Source organism: Acanthochromis polyacanthus, chromosome 12 (genome assembly GCF_021347895.1).
Source record: "Acanthochromis polyacanthus isolate Apoly-LR-REF ecotype Palm Island chromosome 12, KAUST_Apoly_ChrSc, whole genome shotgun sequence".
Taxonomy (NCBI): Eukaryota; Metazoa; Chordata; class Actinopteri; family Pomacentridae; genus Acanthochromis; species Acanthochromis polyacanthus.
The window spans coordinates 28541547-28565378 of NC_067124.1; the positions used below are offsets into that span (position 1 = coordinate 28541547).

The 23832-nt window shown below is 37.4% G+C and overlaps 3 protein-coding genes and 1 long non-coding RNA gene across 4 annotated transcripts; 2 read left to right on the forward strand and 2 right to left on the reverse strand.

Moving 5' to 3' along the window:
- Positions 1–380: 380 nt before the first annotated feature.
- LOC110954566 (C-type lectin domain family 4 member M) lies at positions 381–8077 on the forward strand. Its single transcript, XM_051956385.1, has 7 exons — positions 381–552; positions 2857–2931; positions 3036–3143; positions 3226–3408; positions 3563–3708; positions 4401–4522; positions 6370–8077. Exons 1-7 carry the CDS (start codon positions 489–491, stop codon positions 6515–6517), a joined length of 846 nt encoding a protein of 281 aa, XP_051812345.1. The 5' UTR covers positions 381–488; the 3' UTR covers positions 6518–8077.
- Positions 4733–13389, reverse strand: LOC127536360 (uncharacterized). The gene is made up of 2 exons (XR_007945360.1): positions 13105–13389; positions 4733–6483 (listed from the first exon to the last, which is right to left on the reverse strand). It is a non-coding gene; the product is annotated as an uncharacterized LOC127536360 (long non-coding RNA).
- LOC110954571 (struthiocalcin-1-like) lies at positions 12105–16779 on the forward strand. Its single transcript, XM_022199156.2, has 4 exons — positions 12105–12497; positions 13055–13206; positions 13328–13443; positions 14956–16779. The coding sequence occupies exons 1-4, from the start codon at positions 12302–12304 to the stop codon at positions 15101–15103; spliced, it is 612 nt and encodes a 203-aa protein (XP_022054848.2). The 5' UTR covers positions 12105–12301; the 3' UTR covers positions 15104–16779.
- Positions 16771–23815, reverse strand: gpatch4 (G patch domain containing 4). Its single transcript, XM_022199172.2, has 8 exons — positions 23687–23815; positions 22400–22478; positions 22254–22327; positions 22069–22161; positions 21092–21199; positions 20357–20472; positions 19131–19181; positions 16771–19010 (listed from the first exon to the last, which is right to left on the reverse strand). The coding sequence occupies exons 2-8, from the start codon at positions 22476–22478 to the stop codon at positions 18392–18394; spliced, it is 1140 nt and encodes a 379-aa protein (XP_022054864.2). The 5' UTR covers positions 23687–23815; the 3' UTR covers positions 16771–18391.
- Between the last annotated feature and the right edge of the window lie 17 nt (positions 23816–23832).

Here is a 23832-nt window from a genome sequence, read left to right on the forward strand (position 1 = left end):
TCTATTCACAGCTGTTTTATCTCTCTTTGTGGTCATTTTGTGTCATGTTGTGACTTTTTGTTGTCGGTTTGTCTTCAAACAAGTGACTGCTACTGAAGTTATATCGGCCTTCATTACAACCAAATTTACCAATAAAACCCTAAAAATGTCTTTCGTGGTCTTCAATGTTGCAAAATATGCTGTGAAGTGGGGAAAAATAGTTGCTGTCACTTTACACATACTGTGCATTCATCCACTGTCCTGACCTGTTCTTTGTAAAATGAAAGCTGACGTGTTTCCGTCCTCACTGCTATAAAATCTCATTCCAGAAACCACCATTTTCTTGTATTACAACATTCAGCCAAAAAGAAGAAGTGCAGAACTCGTAACTTGTATCTGCGTTGACAGTCTATCTGCGTCTGACACCAAACTGGTCTGCCTCAAAGCCACTGCTGCAGTTTGACTTCAAGTTTCTGCCTCTGAGACTGTTAGTTATAAATCAGTAAATCATGGAGGAAGAAGTAAATTACACGACGGTGATTTTCAACACTAATGAAACAACAACAACACTTGGTGAGTGATAGAACTCTTTTTTCAACCGACTCTACAATACTGACTGTTTTTGAATACAAAGTTCTTGTCATCTACTTAAGCATTATACATTTGGAAATTAGGTACTTTCTGTAACTGCTTCCATTTCCTGTCACTATAAATGTCTGAATTCAATCAATCTACTTTTAAGGGAGAAAAATTGTACCTTCCACTCTTCATTTGCTCGATAAATAACAGTTACTATTTGCAGATTAATAGATTTTGCATATAAAACATGCAGTGCGTGGCTTATTTCACATACAACTACCAAGTTAACTGAAATAAAAATCATGTAAAGGCAGAATATACAATTCAAATTTGTCAAGTTTACTGAATATCTTCTCTCAGTGTTGGTACACAGCCACAGTGTGCTCTGCAAATAGGAAACGAAGAAAGCGTCTCACGCAACATTATTAAAGTGTGTCATGCGCAGGTACTTGCTCATGCACAGAACAGTAGGGTATGGGTGACGAGGTATGATGTGCAATAGAAGTGAAAGGTTAGTAAATCTGCGACAAACTATCGAATTTTCAATTCAAAAACCTTTCTGTCCCATGGGGGCAATTTAAGGCATGTAGAGCAGTTGGACACAGAATGGTAGCAACAGCTGTACAATAGTAATAGCAGTTATGTAGTGCTTAAAATAGGATAAACAAAATATATATTTGTTTAAGTTTAAAATGGAATATGCTGAGATAATAATAATGTATAAATATATTATTGTATTAACAAGGAATGTATATAAGATGCTAAAATGGTTCAGAGATGCAAAGTGACTACTTGAATAGCAGCATGGTTAAATATGTAACAGAATTACAGTATTTACGTGACGTGTAATTTAAGGTCCAGGACGACTGAATATAAATAAGTTCAGTGCAAGTCTGTGATGTATGGAATATGTGACAGATGGATGGAATATGCAACGTCCCAATGCAAATCTAAAGTCCCTTTTAGACATGTATTTGTTACATCAGTCTTAAAGTATCTGAACAAGCACACTGCTCAGTTTTCTGTAAAAGTCTCAACAGCAACCTAATGAGGTTGAACCTTGTTAACCTTCTATATCACTTTCAACTTGGTACAAGTCTAAACTGCAGTCTCACTAACAAATATATACATATACATATATATATATATATATATATATATATATATATATATATATATATTTGTTAGTGAGACTGCAGTTTAGACTTGTACCAAGTTGAAAGTGATATAGAAGGTTAACAAGGTTCAACCTCATTAGGTTGCTGTTGCAACTTTTACAGAAAACTGAGCAGTGTGCTTGTTCATATATATATATATATATATATATATATATATATATATATATATATACCAGGCATAGCATTATGACCACCTGCCTAATATTGTACTGTTCCCCCTTTTACTTCCAAAACTGCCCTGACCCATTGAGGCATGGACTCCACTAGACTCCTGAAGGCGTGCTGCAGTATCTGGCACCAAGATGTTAGCAGCAGAGCTTGAGATCAGTCCTGTAGGGTGCGAGGTGGGGCCTCCATATATCAGACTTGTTTGTCCAGCACATCTCACAGATGCTCGATTGAATTGAGATCTGGGGAATTTGGACACCAAGTCAACATCTCAAACTCGTTGTTGTGTCCCTCAAGCCATTCCTGAGCCATTTTTGTTATGTGGTACGATACATTATTCCGCTGAAAGAGGCCACAGCCATCAGGGAATACCGTTTCCATGAAAGAGCATACATGGTCTGCAGCAATGCTTAGATCGGTACTACATGTCAAAGTAACATCTACATGGATGACAGGACCCAAGATTTCCCAGCAGAACATTGCTCAAAGCATCACACTGCCTCCGCCAGCTTGCCTTCTTCCCATAGTACATCCTGGTTCCATGTGTTCTCCAGGTAAGCAACACACATGAACCTGATGTACATCCACGTGATGTAAAAGAAAACGTGATTCATCAGACCAGGCCACCTTCTTCCATTGCTCTGCGGTTCTGATGCTCATGTGCCCATTGCCCGACAGCAATCTGCATGTAATTAAAATCAATAAATAGCATGTTTGCTAACAACAAAACAACTGTATAATACGATACAACAAAGGTCAAAAATTTCACGCCTCCTCCAGTAAATGATACACCAGATCTACATACCAGTTGCAAAAAGGGAAATTACCACAAATGACACTCGCTGCTTCATACTTCAAACAAGTCAGTGTCTTGAAATGGCAGCAGTACAAATATAGACATATCAAGTCAGCAATTTTTTTTATTTCACTTAAAGTCTTTTGCTTTTTGCAGATAAACCGAACAACATGGAAGTAGTCTATGAGGAGGTGAAGACTCAGGAGCAGGAGCTACATCCTGTCAGAACAGGTTATTAGTGGTTTCCAGGACAAAAACAAAACAAAAAAAAACAACCCAGAAACATTTGCTGTAAATTATCGCAAAAATGTATTGTTTTTTTTTCATTCTTGTAGAGAATAAAAAGGAAACTCCCTTCTGCATTCTGCCCACATTGGTTGTAGCAGGTTTTGGGATGATTTGTATCATCTTGATGTCAGTTGTCATCGCCCTCGGTATCCACTGTAAGTCCATCTGTCTATGCATTCATGCAATTTAAACGCTGCTGGAGAGTAACGGCAGTAATACTTTCATCCCTGACTGCAGTCACATGGGAGTACAGAGAAAACGTCAATTTACAATCACAGAATTGGCAGCTGAAGGCAGAGAAGGCCGCCTTACAGAGACGAACTGAAGAGCTGGCCAGAGAGCGAGACCGACTCAACTGGACCATCGGATTCATACTGGAATATGAGGACTTTCCAGTGAAGACACGCTGCCCACAGAAAGGTGAGAAAAAAACACAGATTCTTTATGTCATGTTGATGTTATTTTCTAGAATGTGTTTGGCCAAAAACATATGCATCACATTCTTGACTCAAAATTGGATGTATTTCAAATCGAAATAGATTATGACTTTGTTGTCTTGCTCTTTTCTAAACAGTTTGCAAACCTTGCCTGGACGGCTGGGTGTGGTTTCAGTCAAGCTGTTACTGGTTTTCCACCGCCTGGCGGTTCTGGGAGTCAAGTCGTGATGACTGTAGAAAAAATAAGGCCTATCTGGTGGTGATTGGAAGCCAGGAAGAGCAGGCAAGACTGATTTTATTTGTAATTTTGATTTTAGGTTCAAAGAAAGCCATAGGGCATTTTCATTCATTGACAATTCATTCAAGCAGTAAAGGGTCAGTAATTGAGACACAAATGAGAGAACAATGGCATCCCTACAGTGAAGCATGTGAATGGGCAGAAGAAGGGACAGGGAGACAGCCAGAACTGAGAAAAGAATGAATGAAATATACGGATGTCCTTCAACAAAAGTCTCTTCAAAGTACAGAGACCTGAGACTGGGAAGATGACTTACGTTTCAGCATCACAGTGACTTGAAGAAAACAGCCAAGACAACACTGGAGTGGCTTCGGGATTATTACCCAACAGAACATCTGTGGACCTATTCAAGAAGACTAGAAGTTGTTGCTGCCAAAGGAGCTAATACAAAATCCTGAATTATGACTCTTAATACCAACTGAGAGACTTAAAAAAACAACATGCTCTTACTTTGTCAATCTGGGTTTATGAGGGTAGACCAATAGGGGAAAACTGGCAGTTTTAAATTAAAATCTACAACATAGTGTGCCAAAGTGACGGTGTCTGAATATTTTCTTAAGCAATTTCAAGCTTTATAGCTACTTAAAATCCACATTTATTATTTTCTAAACCTCTTTTAAGTATCTCTTACCCTTTCTGGTGTCTTATTTCTAACTATTTTGTATTTGATGTTGTAGGAATTCATCAGTAACCACACAGACCAATACTATGACAAAACACGTGGCTACTGGCTTGGCTTGAAATACAAAGACAAGATGAATACATGGACGTGGGTCGATGGAAGTAATTCCACAGTGATGTAAGCAAACACAAACGAACACAGGATAACTCCATAGTTTCCACATAATGCCTTTTTAACCTCTATGAGTCATGACCACAGTAACTGAGACACATTATCATTGCCCCTGACTGAACTCATGTCAGATGGTGAAATGGATAAAAGGCAGATGGAGGAAGCACTTTCAACTCGTCCATCTCTTTCAGTAACAAAGCCAAAAACAGCAAAGAGAACAAGCTAGTGGGTTCATTTATTAACTTTAACTATGAAATTAGTCCCACAGAGATGCTGACATTTTTACACGACAACAGCTCTCTCTGTGATACAACACTCACACATCTCCCAGCTATCAGTCATTTCAAGCTGTAGGTTCCACTGTCGCCTTCATAATGTGACGTAGCTCTGCTTATGTTGAAGACAGCAAGTAACTGAACAAGAGAAAACTAATTCAAGAATCCTGAAGTATTATGTGGGCTGCGCAGTGATGTAGTGGTTAGCACTGTCACCTTGCAGCAAGAAGATCCCCGGTTTAAATCCCAGGGTGGCCTGGGATCTTTCTGCATGGAGTTTGCATGTTCTCCCTGTGCATGCGTGGGTTTTCTCCGGGCACTCCGGCTTCCTCCCACAGTCCAAAAATATGCTGAGGTTAATTGGTTACTCTAAATTGCCCGTAGGTGCGAATGTGAGTGTGATTGTTTGTCTGTATATGTAGCCCTGTGACATACTGGCGACCTGTCCAGGGTGTCCCCTGCCTTCGCCCGAGTCAGCTGGGATAGGCTCCAGCACCCCCCGCGACCCTAGTGAGGATAAAGCGGTGTATAGAGAATGGATGGATGGATAAAGTATTATGTTATTGAAAATCTTTGTTTTCTATATACATTTTCTCACCTTAAAGAGTCTTATTTGTCATGAAAAGTCTTTTTGCACCAGTAACAGAACAAAGACAACACGCAAAGTCACTTGCAGTAATAACAAAGGCAAGTCTAAGACATTTTAGTATTTAACTTATTATATATGCAAAACCTATATACGTACATTTCCGTTTTGATTCCTGTATATTTTGCAGCGCAAAGAACATGCAACTCAAGCAGAGGCTAATGTGTTGCTAACACAACCTTCTGTTAATTCAGCTATTAAGTATTTTCTGTTTCGTTTATGTGGACAAAACTGTGGTTCTAGTCAAATGTAATAACCTGAAAGTTAGTTTTAATATCAACTTAGTCTTGTTTTTTGTCCATCATCTAGAACATTCTAAGGAAGATCGTTTGACTTAATTCCTTTACAATAAACATGCATGCAGCATCTCAAAAATGAAGCTGTAAACCTACAGTGTTTCTAACAACCAGCAGGGGGCGGCTCATCTGGTTGAACAAAGACATCTGATTCTTTAGAAGTGTATGAGAAAACGACCATCGTTCTAATTTGCTCTGTTACCAGTATGCCATTCACAAGTTAGCCCCGTCCTAAAAGATATTCTGCATGAATGAGACCATATTTTCTTAAATAAACCTTGGGGTCCTTCTTATTCTGAGAAAGTCAGGTTAATATTGGCTGTCTTTGAGCTCCTTAGATTATTTTGTAGAGTGTCCTTTAAATGCTCTCTGACACTGTTTGCATTCTGGCTTTTGGTCATCAAATACTAAATATCTATAACACAACTGCACCTGCATTGGATTTTGACCTTCCACATGGCTTTAATGTCTAATATCTCTAGTAACTATGACAACTAAACTATCATTGCTACTTATGGCACCAAACTACATACTGAGATGAAACTATTGGTCCTCCAGACATCCCTTCTCTAACATGAAATCAAGTATAGTCTACTTCCCAAAAGACTGATCTTACCTGATGTTTTTCCTCCTCAGGTACTGGATACCAGAACAAGACGATTTAAGGGAATCTTGTGCTTTAAATCTGAAACGTGTGAATCCCCTGGAGAGCTGGCAAAAAACGACTTGCACCATAAAGAACCGTTGGATCTGTGAAACAAAAGCCTTGATCAGATCAGACTAAGAGTCAGTTTCAATATCAAAAACAAGCAATTTACCATTTCTGCTCATTTCATTTTATCTGTGAGTCTATCATCACAGTTATCCTTTATCAAACATTATTCCTGATATTTAAAAAAGTCAGAACAGAATTGTTTTTCATGATTTTTTGGGAAGCTTCATTTATACAAACCTTGCAGTCTACACCACGGTGGAGTTGTCTATAGCCACTATGACTGTACTTTAGCGTTTAAACCTAAAGCACCTAAAGGGAATAAATAAATAATATGTAACAAAAAAATAAATTAATAAAGAAGGAAAATAGAACATAAATGTCACTTCATGTCACATTCTTTAAATGAATTAAAGGCCACATATACCTTCAGTGCTATTTTTAGTGCATTTAATGACATTAATTTATGCATTGTGCCATTTATTTATTTTAGATTCTTGCATTTTCTGACCTCTATACTGTCCTCTGTGTTTACCCTGACCATATACTGCAACCTCAGTAATAAACATAAAGAAGAAAGACGAAGAAAGAAGAAGAACTTCTGAAAATATAAAAGTTACAATTTCAGATTAAGACTTAAGCCAGGATTGTTGCATGTAGATTACTTTAGCTTTGCAGGTGTACTGTAAAAAAATTTTCCTGTAAAATGAATTAATTATTAGTAAATTATATTTTACTGTACTTTCACAGTGTTGATATTGTAATTTAAATTAACAGTTAATTACCTCTACATTGTAACTAGACTTAAAAATAATATACTGTTCATATATCATGTTGCCACTGTAATCGACAACAACAGTAGCTGCAGTTTTGCGTATCCTTTTTGTAATGTTTTTTCTGTTATTTATCATCTTGTGTCTGGTTTGTGTGATTTCGTCTCGATTTGTGTCTTATTTTTGTCATTTTGTTTCAGTTTTTTGTTGTTTTTTGCCTCATTTGTGTCTTATTTTTGTCATTTTGTTTTAGTTTTTTGTTGTTTTTTGCCTCATTTGTGTTATTTTGTGTCAGGTTTTTGCTGTTTTGTGTCTGGTTTGTGTTCTTTCGTGTATCGATTTGTGGCTCATTTTTGTTGTTTTGTCTCGTGCTGTCTTTTTGTGTCTAGTTATGTTGATCTTTTAATCCAATTTTTTGTCATTTTGGATCTCATTTATGTTGTTTTGTGTTGATTTATGTCTCGTTTGTGACATTTTGTGTTGTTTTCTATGTCTTTTTGTATCTTGTTTTGTGTCAGACTTTTGTTGTTTTGCATCTCATTTGTGTCACATGTCTCAAATGTGTTTTGTGTCTTGTTTTTGCTATTTTGAGTCAAATTTTTTAACTGGACAATGTCAGTCTTTACAGTAGCCTGCTGTTAACGATCTTTTCTGTTTTGACTCCAAAAATGCATCTTATTTTACAGTTTTAACAGTATTTTTGGTGCAGTAAACTGATGTTAGAATTCATCTGTATTTTTATAGTAAATTATTGTATATCTCCACATATGTTGGAATACAGTAGGAGTATGAATATACTTGTGCATATTTGACTATTTGTTCAGTGCAGTTTTCCACAATAAAGTCCATCTGTTGTGTATTTACTGTGTGTTAACTGGTACAACCTGTTATAATTTAGTGGCATAATGATTAAATAATCTGTTTTCAACAAAAGATGCTGACTGCTTTAAAGTAATTTTGCCGACATTTTCAGTTTCTTTTGTCATCAAAAAATACCAAAAAACAAAAATTAACAGCAAGCTGGTCCCACAAACAACCATTTTTTCCAAATGCAAAGGCCCTGATGCTGTCAAAAACTAATCGCTGAGCTGCACTGTTGCACGAGATGACATGTTCCTTCATTATGAGGAACAAGGGCACTGTAGTTTATTTGTGTTTAATCCTACATGTACCATTGTGCTACAGTCGACGCATAAAATGGTTAACACTCAGTAGTTGAAAATGGTCAGCTGGAAGGGAAGAAATTTGCTTATTTCATTAACATTCACAAAAACAAAAACTAGAGTGCCCAGCTGCTTGAAGAAATGACTTGGCTTTTTGAAATCATAAAATGATTTATGTGACTTAATTTCAAATAATAAAATCAAACTTGGGCATCATTGCAATTCAGTCTTTTCATGGTTGTCACAGTGACACTAGACTGGAGACTTATTAAGAAATCCAGATAACGGTTAAGCAACCAGGCATAAACACGACGTGTCGGAAGGTTCAGTCTATGTTGAAATGCATCAGCTCCTTGAATCACAAAATGTTTGTGTGTTACAACAGCAGACGTCCTTGTGATAACATGCCAAACAGGCGACTTACACAATCCAGAGCCATACAGGAACGTCACATCCAGCACTGAAGCGTAAAACGGAAGAGGAACTTTTAGTTTGCACTCTAAGGTGTGATCTGTTGTTCAGTTACACTTTTCAAGCATCAGTTTCTGTTGAAGCCTTTTGTCATCCTCTGCACCAGCAGTGTGCAACTTTTGAAGATGGAAGAAGAAGAAGTCAATTACTCTACAGTGACTTTCAAAGATGGTCCTCCTAAAGGTAAGCAGCTCCTGTGTTCATAACCTGAAGCACAGTTTTTACTGGTATTCTGGAGCATTTACCATCTTTTAAAGGTATTGTGGAGAAGAAATATAGTGTTGTCCGCGTAGTCACAGAAAATGCACAACAATAAGTTGTTTTTACGTGTTTGCAAAGATGCCATGATGACATTCTGTATGCAACGGATTTACTGCTTTTTTCACATCACCATTTCCAGTGCTTCTCCAGAAAACAATCATTTTTCAGTTGATATGTGCATGTTCCAAGAAGGGCTATGCTTTAATCTCCTCAATCATCAATCTCTACAATCAACAAAATCACAAACTACACACACAAAAAGACAAATGATCATCTTTTCTACGCAGTGAGCAAATCACGAGCTCAAACCTGCAGCCATTCTGTGTCAATAAACAAAGCTATAGATGTCAGCATCACCACTGCTGTGATATTTACTCACATCAGACACCTTGGGCAGAAAAGCTTTGTGTGACTCTAAAATCTCAGTAAAATGATCAAACCTACAGCAGCCATGAGCAAACAAGTTAATTGTTGTGTGGAGATAACAAGAGAATGTTTTGTAGAAATAAGCTTGTTTTCTGGTGATCATAATTTCATGCATATTGTTATTCTGAAAAAGCAAACGGGAAATTTCGTAAGATAACAAATTCATTTATCATGTAAAAACAACTTTCTTCTTAAAAAATCAAGGCATAAACATGGAGAATGCAAACTCTGGACTTGCAGAAAAATATCTTGGTTTTATTAAATAAGAAAGATGGGTTTATATTTCAGAATACTTCTGTAAAGACTGACCAGACAGTCAACACAACAGGAACTTTCAGGGGAAATCTGCACTCAGACCACAATTGTTGCAGTCAACACACTTCCCCAAAAGCATAAAATATGTTTAAATATTCGGTAATCTCTTCCTTTCCTCATATTGTTATTGCTGTTACGCAGAGAAAAAAGAGGAGGCGACCATTTACTCTGAAGTAAAACCTGAAGCGCCGGCTGCTGTTCCTGCACCAAGTAAGTTATAAAATCTTATTAAAGCATCAATCTGCAGCTGCAGAACATCTGATAAACATCAGAACTGTTCCTCCTTCTGCTTTATGATCATACGATTTATCTTCTCTTTGTAGCTTTTTGACAACTAACAATCAGCAAACAAAGAAATGAGCTTCATGTTTTGTTGAATTGCTTTTGATTTGTGTGTTTGCGTGTGTCCTGCTTTCCAGGCCACTAAGGGCACAAGATTTTGTGCAAAAACACACACAAAAAAACACCTCACTAATAAATTGTTACAAAAATGATGATGCAATTTTGAATATATGTATTTGTCAAAAGGAATAACGTCCCATAAAATCTTCCATGTGACCTTAGTAATGTTGGTATTGACTGTATCAGTTTTGTCATCAGAAGGTGAAGCAGCTGCACAGTCTAACTCCCGCCTGCTGTTGGTGTGTTTGGGGATACTTTGTGCTCTCCTGGTGGTGAGCATCATCGCCATCATCTACAGTGAGTTTCATCTCAACCACTGGATTTTAATAAACAAATTACAGCAGCTTACATCACATTTCTACCAACCAAGTCGATCTGAGAGGCCTTCAGCCAAACCAAAACAACAAAGCCAGTCTGTATTTCACTCTTTAGCTTAGGTTTGATGATTTTTTGTAAAAAAAATGCAGGGTAATGTGGCAGTGAACAGAAAGTTAGTTTGAGTCACTGATACTACTGGTAGTAATTCACCAGCAGCAAGAAATACAGAACAAATTTTTTTAAAAAATCGCCATGATGTGACCAATGAAATGGTAACGGTTTGATTAGGTTTAGGCCCGAAAACAACTTGGTTAAGTTTTGAGAAATGTTGAGGGTTCAGTTAAAAAATACTTTGTTAAGGTCAGAGGATCCTCATCATCATGGTTAAGTTTATAACTGGTCAATGTAATGGACTGGAAACAGGAAACAAACAGCCATCTCCTGTGATAAAGTCTAGATTTTGTTGACCCATCTATCTGCCCCAACCTCCTCCCTATGTGAATTATGGGTGAAAAATCCCCCCTTCATGAATAAAGTATGATGAATAAAGTGATTCTATTCTATTCTATTCTATTCTATTCTATTCTATTCTATTCTATTCTATTCATAATGTCACACTACAATGGTACAGTTTTGGTTAGCTTATGGCACAAAAACAACTTGGCGAGGTCTAGATAAAGACCGAGTTTTGGTTAAAGGAAACACTTTGTTAAAGTTAGAGACCTTCATTGCCATGCTTATGTTTAATGTTACCAACAGGGATGTCCCAATCAAGTTTTTTTTGCGCCGAATCCAATCTGAGTCATGTAATATTCAGTATTTGTTATTACTTGATGCCATTTTCCCAGATTGTACACATAAATATTGTAGATTAGCTGTAGGACCTGGTTGTCCACCAGTTGAAGCCTCATTTTGTTTGTACTGTAGTAACCAGAGGAGCCTGGTAAGCAGAGAGTATTTTGGGGGTTTAGCTAGGGGCACCATGACAAAGTCCTCTGTAACACTTATCAACTCTGGCCAGCACTCACATTTAATTAAAGTGGTGATCAACTTGAATAGTATATCTTTATAACGGTGGCATATGAAATTGGCAGCTTTGGGGCACAAATCACATGCAGCTAAACACAGCAGCATCAGTGCAGGGTAAAAATCTGTAGTGCTTAATTTGTATTAGTTGACAACACTGTATTTATTGAAGAAATGACGCCAATGTATAACACCAAGACGAAATACAGTATAAATAAAGGATCAAGCTTAGATTTGTACTGATACCAATCAGTTAAAAGAATGCTTCGATTGCTGTGATAATCTGAATAACATTGATTTGAAACAGTAAAAGCACAGCTGTCTTCTATGGTAAACCCATCCATCCCACCCAACCTCCTCCCTATGTGAACTTTGTAGCTCCATAACAGCATCAATTGACTCCTCCTTTGTTCTCCTTGTAAATATTACTACTATTTAAACATAAACATAACATATTTAAACATTAACCTAACATATAACCATATGCAATTTTGAGACACTTATTTAAACAACTGATTTCACATATTTATGAGAGGGAACTCAACATTAGGAGGGTAGAAACAGCAGCTGGCAAGTGTTTGTTATTGGAGGACTGATCTCTATAAATAAAGATTAGTCACATATTAGAGCATGAGTGTTTTTAAAATGTGAAGGTGAGAACGCTGATATCACCATAGATCCATTATTTAACTGACAGGCTGATGTGTTTCCTGTCACTCACAGTCGGTGTGATAATGACCAAACAGAAAGCCAACCTCAGTGAGCTGATGGAGGGGATGAGAGTCTTGGAGAATAAAACTGCAAAGCTGAGCAGAGACAGACACGATCTCAACTACACGCTGGGAGTCATCCTGAATTTCAGCAGCTTTCCAGTTACAGAGTACTGCCCTGACAAAAGTGAGTATTCTACTATGTTTCCCTCGCAATATGAACTTATAATGTCAGAATAAATTGTATTTTATTAGCAGTGCCTACAGATGATTACCAGTTTGGTAAATCCTGCATGAATTATTGCTTTACACTCTAAAGAGCAATTCAGGGGACCTATTCCCACTGCTTATTCAAATGCATTGGTGCAAGATAGAAATTCAGATGTTTGTTTGGTTTAGACAATTTTTTAAAGTTTCAACACTATTTTGCTGGGTTGGTTGGGTTGACATGATAATATTTGTAATTAAATTAAACTAATACTGAGTGTGATGTAAACTAAAAAGTGTTGTCATATCACCAAATGATAGTAAGCTTTTTTTTGCTCATTAAAAAAAAAAAAAGACTCTTTAAGTATAACAGCAATGCTAACATCTCAAACATTGTTAGAATGTTATTGGTGTTTCTGATACTGCGACATTTTTTATCCAATATTTTAAGACATTTTATAGTGTTTTTACAAGAATATTTTAGAGTATTTAACAAGAGAATCTCGTTTTATTTGTCTGTGTATTTCATGACTACAGAGTGCCAGCCTTGTCGGAGTGACTGGATTCTGTTCCAGGAAAAGTGCTACCTGTTTTATGAAGAAGATCCTTGGAAGACGTGGGAAGAAAGCCGAAAGTACTGCCGAAGCAAAACTGCAGATCTGGTTGTTATTAATGGTCTGCAAGAACAGGTGAGCTCCAGCAGCATCGCCACGCCACCTTCACAAGACTAAAGAAAAAAAACAAAAGGTCTGGTCAGAATGAGTTGCTGAAAGTGTGAATGTTGATGATCTGTCATTTAATGCCTCACAGGAATTCATCAGTAATCACACCAACTCGTACTACGATGATTCCCACGGATACTGGATTGGTCTATATGAAAAGAATGGAACCTGGGTGTGGGTTGATGGACGTAATGACACTCTCAGGTGAGGAAGCCTTTACATGTGTGGATCAATAACTGAACAGGGGCTCTGCTGGGTACAGAGCTTCAGTTTGAAGTGATGGTTAGCATGTCTCATAGTCAAGTCAAAGAATCACAGATAGTCACAAACTTATGCAAAGCACTCACAAAAAGTCAGAAAACAGCAAAGAGAGACAAACAACAAAGAGAATCAAAAATACCAGAAACACATGCAAACCACTGAAAACATAACATGAAAACAATATACATAAAAAACACAGAAGTCCAGAAAAAGATGCAAACATTTCAAAAGAGATGAAAAATGAACAAAAATAGATGTAAAATGACTGCAAAGAAACACAAAAACACCAGCAAGAGATGCAACCTACTATTGAAAGATGCCAGAAGAACACAAACAGATGTAAAACAACAGCAAAAGCATACATAGCAGCAATAAAGGGATGCAAACTAACCAAAAGATATCCCAAATGAGCACAAATGAATGTAGATCATGTGCAAAGGCACTCAAAATGACCAGAACAGCTTTAAAACTAAATCAAAGAGAGGCAAAATTAACATAAAGAGATGTGAAACAACAGTTAAAACACACAAAAGACCAAAAAGAGATGGAAAATAATGAAGAGCGGCAAAATTAACACAAACAGATGTAAAAAAAAAACTGTAAAGGCACAGAAAAAGACCAGAAAGAGATGGAAAATAATGAAAAAGAACGCAAAATTAACACAAATAGGTGTAAAAAGACTGTAAAGACACAGAAAAAGACCAGAAAGAGATTAAAACTAATTATAAGAGAAGCAAACTGAATACAAATAGATATAAAATGACAACAAGGAGAGATTAAAATCAGCTAAAAGAAAAAAATTAACAAATAGACATAAACAACAGCAAATACAGACAAAATGCACAGAAAATGTCTCAAATGAAAGGAGATGTAAATGAACACAAATGGATGTAAAAAAAAAAAACAACAAACAAACTGCAAGGACACAAAAAGACAAGAACACGATTAACTTTAACTCGAAGAGATGCAGAATGAGCACAAAAAGACAGAAAAACATGCCACGGCACACAAAAAGACCAGAGATCTTTTTAAAATGACTCAAAGAGATACAAACTATTCTAAAAGAGATGCAAAATGAACACAAAGAGATGGAAAATGACTGAAAAGAAACCTGAAAAAAAAAGATCTGAAAGAGATATGAATTGAAACAGATGCAAAATAAACACAAGCAGATGCAAAACCATCACAAACAGCAACAAAACAACAGCACAGAGACACAAAACACATCAGACATCTGGGGGTGGTGGGGGTGCCTGGTTGGGGTGATCAGGTACAATCAGATAAAGAATGTATTGCAAGACGGAAGTGGAAATTAGACTTCAGCTGTAAATTAATGCAAAACAAAAATCCTTTACTTTGCAAATGAGAGCTATGTAGGTCAGATATTTAACTGAAATGACAAATGCTTTACTGTCAGCCTTTGTATGTTTTGGTTACTCTCTTTTGTTGATGAAGGTTCTGGATAGACCGGCAGCTCGGCACATCGGGTATATATGCCCTGATGATCCCTGGGAGCGATCCTACACACAGCTGGGACCCGGCAGATGACATGTTCTTAAACAAATTCATCTGTGAGAGTGAAGTTCTGATAAGGTCCAAATAGTTCAGCACTGTGTAAGTGTCCTTTGTCTTCATGTTGCATGAAAAAAACACCAAGAAAATCTAAAGAAATATGCATCAGTACTGTTTATATGCTACATAATTTAGAATGCGAGGATTCATTTCATCGTCCACGTTGTTTTCATAGAGATATGGTGTTTGCGACTGATTTTCATGATAGGATTCTTTTTATGGTGCAAAATGGAAAATACAAAGGTAAAGAAAGACCAGAAATAGATGCAAGTCACTGGAAAAAAGATGCAAAATGAACACAAATAGATGTAAAAGAACACACGGAGATGCAATACAATGAAAGCTAAATGAACACAAACGGGCATAAACAACCACAAAGACATAAAATGACCAGAAAGGGAAGCAAATCATTGCAAAAGAGATGCAAAACTAACAAAAACAGACAAGTAAAAGATACACAAAAAGACAGAAAAGTGAAGAGAACTAACTAAAAGAGAAGCAAACTGAACATAGACAAACAAAAACAGACAAGTAAAAGATACACAAAAAGACAGAAAAGTGAAGAGAACTAACTAAAAGAGAAGCAAACTGAACATAGACATAAAATGATTATAAAGACACAGAAAAGACCAGAGGAAAATGCAAACCTTTAAAAAGGGATGCGAATCGATGGTGAATCGGCATAAACACCTACAAAAACAAATAGACCAGAAAAAGATGTAACATTTTTAAAAAAAAGAGACCAAAAACAAACACAGGAAGGCATAAACAACAGCAAAGACAGTGAAAATGACCAGAAAGGCGAAAAAAATTAATTTAAGAAGACGCAAAATGAAGATAAATAAATGTAAAATTATGGGAAAGACACACAAAAAAAAGGGACTAGAAATAGAAGCAATCCATTGGAAAAGAGATATGAAATAAATACAAATAGATATAACGATAGACACACAAAAAGACTAGAAAATGCAAAATGAACAAAAGTAGTTTTCAGTCCATGCGGTTATCTTTGAATTAGCTCTAGTAGCATGGTGTAGTATCTAATACTGTAGGATCATAACCTTAACTTGAAACTTGTTAAGAAAAACAGATAGAACCAAGAATTCCCTTTAGGTATTAATAAAGTTTTATCTTATCTTTTAATATTTAGGTACATTTGTATTGCTACTTTTATTTTTCTGTTGTAAAGTTCTTTGGATCAACACCTTTCGTTTTAAATGTGCCCTAAAAAGAACTGTGGCTTCACTTAAACTTTATACCTTTAACCTTTCTAGATGTTAATTTTACAATAATTCTTCCACAGCAGGCTGGAAGTCTTTGTGTTGCCAGAAGGCTAAAAGCTAAGTGTAATAAGGTGGTTTTACATCCAGTAACACTGCAGGTTTCTTACAACATTCATGTCACATCTGTCATAAGCTGTCGAGACAAACGGTTGGCAAAGGATCTTGTGTTCTTGCTGTGAAAAACTCCAAGATTTCTCCATTTACGTCACATCTCAGCAGGAGATTTCTGTTTGCTAAGTTCAAAGTTATTTTTTGTGCAAGAGCTGAGAAACAGATTCAAACTGGTGAAACTACTATTATCGATCTCTTTGTGCTGTGTATGTTCATACTGTTACTGTAGAGAATTCTTAATATTTTTGCCATATGTTGGGATATTAAAAACTATGTAAAAAGAAAATAAGTAAAACCCCAAAAATGCCTTCCATCACAGAGCATTCTGATGTCATTTTATTTGCATATAAAATTCTGCTTAACTTGTGTACAAAGAAGTGCTGCGTCTTTATTATAAAAACACAGAGTACAGGTGTGAGGTTCCTCAAAGAGGCTTTGACAAAGTTCTCTACATTTCATACTGGCTGCCCAGTAACTTACAAGACATTTCATATAAAGTTGGAAACACAGGCAAATCAAAAGGTCACCATCAGCTGCTTTAAACTGGCTGGTAAGGCTGTTCAACAGGCAGAAGAGGCACTACTGCTGGATGTCAGTCTGTAGTTACTGGTCTGAAATGCTAACACATGGTGCAATCAAAAAGTATTGCATCTGTCACGTCTGCACCAAATGCGTCACCATGATGCATAATCAACGTGTGAACAGTAGCAGTCACAAGTCTGGGGCAGCTGCACATCAATGCAATATAAACATTTATGAATCGAGCTCAAATTGTCCCACTTAGTCTGCAGCTGGAGGACCATCCCTGGTGATGAGAGGTGGGTCTGCAGCTACCACCAAGAGAAGAACCAGCAGTTTAATGGAGATGATAATTTAACCAATAAAAAATAACGTAGCAGAAGGTGAAAGACATGCATCTCCAACAACAAATTTTAGATTAGCTGTAGTACTTAGTTGTTCCACCAGGTTGAGTGTGCTACTGTTTGTGAAGGCAGCGACCTGAGGAGATGGTCACCCAGACCACTGGCAAGCAGAAAGCATTCTGGTCATTCAGCTAGTCAAGTGTCACCATATCTCCTGTGACGCTTAATGGCTACTGGCCAGACCTGTTGCTCTGAAGGCCACTGGAGCAGCTTATGTCATGTGACCGCATTCAATACAGCTGGATCAGGAAAAGGAACGATGTCCGCCAAGATCATTTTGTGTTACTGATTATTCAAATATTAACAAAGTTGCTAAAATTTGCTTAAGAAAAAAGTTCAAAGTCTGCAACCCTCATCCTAAAGCTTCTAAGGAGTAAAATGCAGTGCAAGTAACACAAACTGTCTAAAGATAGCATGTAGGAGCTCCAACACCAAACACACATCGTGCTAAAAACTCACAAACCTTTTAGACACAACACCACAACTGTCACTCTCCACCTGCCGTACTTTCCAGATTTAGCCTCCTACAACTTCTTCCTCTTTCCCAAAATAAAATCCAAGTCAGAGGTCGCCATTTTTAGGAGACTCAGAACAGAACTTACAGGAAGCATTCATTGCAGGAGCACTAGGAGCAGAGTATCACTGCACAGGGACGCTACTTTGACAGGAAGGGTGGCAAAATTTAAATCCATATGGTTTGTCATTGGCACAGTCTGAATTTTTTAATCACACCTCACAGCCAGAACAGGCACAACTTCTAGATGTCTCTGGATTATCTTGTTACTGGTATGAATTAATAGTTGAATTTAAAAAAAATCTACTGAGTTGAAGAACATCTAAAATCCATTTAAAATCAGAGTCCATGATCAGCACACAGCTGATGTGAGCTTACAATGAGTTCCTCAATCAGCCAACATAAATCAGTCTATCACTGTGCAGCAGCTTGTTCATGCTAATCTTTGGACTTCTTTTTCTTCTTCTTTGGTGGAGCCACCTCTTCGTCTATATTCTTGTCCATAAGTGATTTGTCCTCTTTACATTTTTCTTTTTCTGCTTCACTGCTGGCTCCTCGAGCACTAGATCATCTGACTGGCTGGAGTCCTTGTCTTTACTCGCCTCTTCTTCTGCAGGTTCACTGCGGCTTTTGGATGATTTCTTCTTCTTCTTCTTCTTGACCTTAGTGTCCATGTGCAGCTCGGCAGTTTCGTCTCCATTCTGCTCTGTGTTTTGTTTCTTTTTCTTATGTTTCCTCTTTGTTTTGTGAGAGTCGTCCACTTCACTGTTTTCTGTACAGTTCAAATCTCCCTCAGTGGAAACAGCATCAGATGTTTCCTCAGATTTCTTTTTCTTCTTCTTGGGTTGTACTTCAGTTTCAGGACTTTCAGATACTTTGTCATCATTTAGCTCAGTAATTCTCTCAGCAGATCTCTTCTTTTTCATCTTTTTTCTGCGGCAGCCCTCGGTCGTCTCCTCCAGTTTCTCTAACTGGGAGGTCGGTGTGACACAAACTGGCGCAGGACTTGCTGGTTGGCTCTTCTTGCCATATTTGGCCATGAACTCCGCTTCCTGCTGCTCCAGCCTGGCTAACTTAGCGCTCATGGTCAAGCCGTGCCTGGCTCCTCTAAAAAATACAACAGTAGCAAACAAAATGAGGACAGTCTCGCTTAACTCGAGCAGTTATGAAATATTCCACAAATTTATAGAGTTTACTGCTCAGGTTTGCTGAATTTTATGAGCTTACTTGTGAGCCGTGCGTCCTCCACAAGCCTTCATTAGATCCACGTCAGAAAGCCTGTCGAGAATCAATGAATAACTTCACTTTTATGACACGATTAAATCAGATAAGTAAACTTAACGTAAATAATCAACAAAGAATAAAGAATAAATACATAAGAAGAATAAATAGTAAAGTGAAATCTAACACAAAAATTAGTAAATAAAAGATAATGACAGGGTAGGAAATTAAAAATTACTTTGCAGCTTGTGGGAAAACATTTAATTTAAAACCAACATAAAAACAGTCTAAAAACAAACTTAAAATATGTCTAAAATCGGAGTCCTGATTTCAACATCATGGAGTGAAAAATCAGTCTACAACAAAGTCCATGACCAGTCTTAAATCAGTCTAAAGCCAAGTCCAAAATCAGAAGACAAAGAGACAGACTGAACCCACAGAAGAATTGTGGCAAAACATTAAATAAAAACTGAGCTGATATACCTGTGTAAATAGATTGACAATATAAACCTTGGTCCAAAAGTCAGACAGCAAATGTAAAATCTGACATATTTTCATGTCAACCTGGAAATAATCAGAAAGCTCAGAAACATTTACAAAACACAAGACGTTTTGACATAAATCTTTCAGATATTGCTCCGTTTCTTGGTCATCATTCAAACTGATGAGATTAACGGGAGAAACTGTTTTTTGGACAAAAGGTCAGATTAAGTGTCAGAAATCAGATTGTTATTCTTAAGCTTCCTCAGCGTCACATCACGGCTGGACTGAAGGTTTCTGAGGGGCAGAGCATCTAAAACTCTTTTAGAAGCTGGATCAGTTGTATCCAAAGCACAAAGTGAGAACACCATCAGCAGATCAATACATCAAGCTCTCTTTACCGACAGATTAAAAAAAAAAAACATCATCACAAATACAGAATTTACTAAATAAAGAACACAAGAATCATATCAGCACACGTCCTGTCAAAGGAAGGCTTTCTAGTCTCAGAGGATGAGGAGCATCTTTAAACCTGTTCTCAGGAGGAGAAATGGGACAAAAGCTTGTGGTGGGCCGAGATAAAGCAACATTCAAAGTGGATGATGTAAGAAGCCCTGTACTAGACTTGACCGTGCATAATAAAGCACAGCGGTGCACATTGATCGCACTGTTATAATAGTATAAAATGTCTATGAGCTAATAAATGTTGAATAGAGGGACGTAAAATACTTAATCTGAGGTGAAGGTCTTACTTTGTGGTGCTGGAGAGATCCAGTTTCTGGTCGTCCTCCTCATCCGAGCTGCTGCTGTCAGTCGAGTCGCAGGACTTCGGCTCTGGTTGTTCCTGACCAGACCGCAGTGTAGCAGACTGAAAGAGGAGTCAGTCATTGTTGAATATTAGTCAAATCTGAAGCTAGAGAAACATCAGTGTCATTCACATCACTGCATATAAGAAACTAGGGGTGTAACAGTACAGAAAATCTGATATCACCTCAGTTTTGGGGTCTTAATTCAGTACAAAGAAAATAAACACGTAAAACTCCCGCCTCCACCAACCAGTTAAGTACAGTTTGCATACATGTCAGTCAGGTGATTTCAGCCTTGCCTGTTTATAACAGTGATATCAGACAACCTGAAGGGGAAAAAAAAACTATTAACAAAATTCTAATTAAAATATTTTGAAGAAAACAAGTTACTGACAATCTTGAATCACAAAAACAAAAACAACTATCCATTTTCATTCAGGGCAGATTAATACATACTGTACCCAAAAAAGGTGTGGGGAGGTGCTACCAGTGAAAAAGTTCATCTGGAGCCCTGAGCAGCCAAGATTACTGTCACCAATTTAGCATCTGATGAAATATGAAATATTATATCCTGTTCTTCAGTTATGGCGCTGAATACTGACCAGAAAGAAACTACAAGTTTGACCACTGTTCTGTAGGTTAAATTAAGAACTGAACTGTCTAGTATAAGAGACAAATTACCTTGACAAAGCATCCATAAAGTCTGGCTTTAGCCAGTGCAGCTTTTCGTGGCTTTTTGTTTGAGATCATCTCATCTTCTTCCACCGTCTTCTTCAGCTTCATACCATTCTGCATTCAGAAAATCAGAAAACACTTTGAACCTCTGTCAGACACTAAACCGGCTGATTACACTGGAAAACAACAATTGATATAAAAAATAACTACTGAGTGGCATGAGTCTGTAGTTCAACAGTACAAAAATACAACCTTTATGTTAACTTTGGATCTAAATACAGCTTTCATCATTAACACTTCAAAACTGATGCTTCAACACCTCAAGTTACACTTTTACACTGACTCAACTTAGAATTCTACAATTCTACAATTTCATTTAGCAGACGCTTTTGTCCAAAGCGATAGAAATTGTATGCAACTACGTTCAGGTACAGCAAGCAAACCAGTTTTTCCATTCATGAATTAGCTGCTAAATAAATGAAGCAAGCATGACATGTTTTAACTTCTTTATTCTGAAATAAGTCATGACATTACTGCTGAAAAACTTTTTAAGACATTATAATTGCATCAAGAACTTAAAATAAAAACATCCACTGATAATGTGGTTTGACTGCAGGTCAATTTACAATTCAACAAAGTTGCTTCATTCTGCAAATGCGCTCCTCTGTCCTTACATGTAAACAATAGTTTTCAGTTATTGGCTAATACTCATGTCACATAACAGCCGATCAGATAGCAGTGTAGAGAGGACACCACTTGAGGCCATACTATTTACCAATAATTGGTCAATAAAGACACAAGCAGCAATGTGAAAAATACCAAATATCAGCCTAAATAATCAGCCGGCCGACAATCAGTTGAATCCCACCAGAAAATTAGAAATAATTGTCAAAGTTAACACCTGCTATCTGATGTTAGAAAGGTGGAGGGTGGTTCTGATGGTATCTGACAAGCAGTTCGGATGAATCACAAAGCTAGCTCACCTGATCAGACTCCACCTGCAAACTAGAAGAGGCCTTATTGAAGACATGATCCCACCAGTGGAAGGTGAACTGTTCCCCTTCCTTATGACCAACCTGCCAGAGAAAAGTACAGAAAACAAGCTCATCTCAGGCCTGTTTTGACACAAATAGAAAATCTATTAAATCTGAAATCAAATGTCACTCACTCCTCCTTTGTTGCATTTCACTTTGACCTTGATCGCCTCCGTAATGCCATTTTCAGCTCGGCCCAGTCCTTTACCTGAGGAGAGAGTGGCCTGATAAAGATGCAGCTGATGTTGGATTGTTGCATGATGAAGATCAAATTACTAACCGTGTTCCCAGCCGTGACGCAGAAGCTGCTGCTCTGCAAACTTCAAGCCTCGACTTTTCTGTTGCACTACTTCTGCCATCTGTACAAAAAGACAGTTGGCAGGATTTTAAGCAAATTAAAAAGTCTATTTTCTATTTCTCTTGTGCTACCTGCCAATGTGTTGCCACCCAAACAGCCATTTTGGTCATACACTGAACTAAATTTCACAGTATTTTTTACTGATACAACAAGGACAGTAGCACGCAAAATACAGTACGCACTAAGATAAGACTACCTGTGTGGACAGTGATTCAAAGTCTGGGTTCAAGACTTAACAAATATGAGGGGTTTATAAAGATAAGAATATAGGATCTATCAAGGTGGTATGTTGGGCATCAAAAACTGGTTTCAAAGTTCCAATTCCAAAATAATCATTGAGAAAGTTTAATTTTGATTCTGCTTATTAGTTCTTCACTCATGCTTGTTTATAAACACCACACTACTGGTTTTCCATAGTTACCTCCGCCAAGGAGCTTATGTGACACCCGGCGTTTGTGTGTCTGTCTGTCTGTTAGCAAGATAACTCAAAAACGCCTGGGCAGATTCACATGAAATTTTGAGGGGATGTAGACTATGGTAAGAGGAAGAGCTGATTTAATTTAGGTGGCAATCCGGAAAGGATCCTGGATTCTGGATCACTTTGAATTTTTTAGTATGTTTTAGTATGTGGTCCAAAATATGACAAAAACATCATAGGTTAGTATGTCGTCCAACAAATTGGAGCAAGGTGCTCAGATAGCTCAACTGGTTAAGAAGGCAATTCGTAAACAGAACTGTGTCAGAGACGCAGATTCGATTCCGGCTCATGATCCTTTACTGCATGGGTTTCCTGTTTTCCTCTCTATCCTAGGCGGAGGTCTGCACTCTCTTAGTGTTTTTCTAGTTATTCATCTGTGTCATGCAATTTCAATTGTAAGACCTGTATTATTCTCACTTAGTTGTTGCTCAGATGCTTGGCAAGCAGGTGAGCAACATAAATTGTGTAGTAATAATCACCTTTAGTAAATGCTGCTACAAACCACAAAAAGAACTGAACCAATCATGTTGGTAATCCATTCTCTGATCAATACGACGACAATTCCAATAATGTTTAAAGTCAAGAGAAAAAAAATCATGTAACAGTAGTTGTGTAGTTGATGGTAACACTAAGCTAAAAGCTAAATGTTGAACGCATCTGTTTGACAGCCTTAATTCAGGGAAGGTTTATCAAAATTACGAGACCACGACATAAATAAATACTACATTTACCTTTCAACGTCTTGTTTTATTATAATTTCCTCAATGAAAACGGCAGGAATGTAACACACCAGCAGTATCAGAAACTAGCCATGCGGCTCCAGCAGCAGGCTGACATGACACCGGAATTACATCACCGCCTTCTTCTTCTGTGGCCG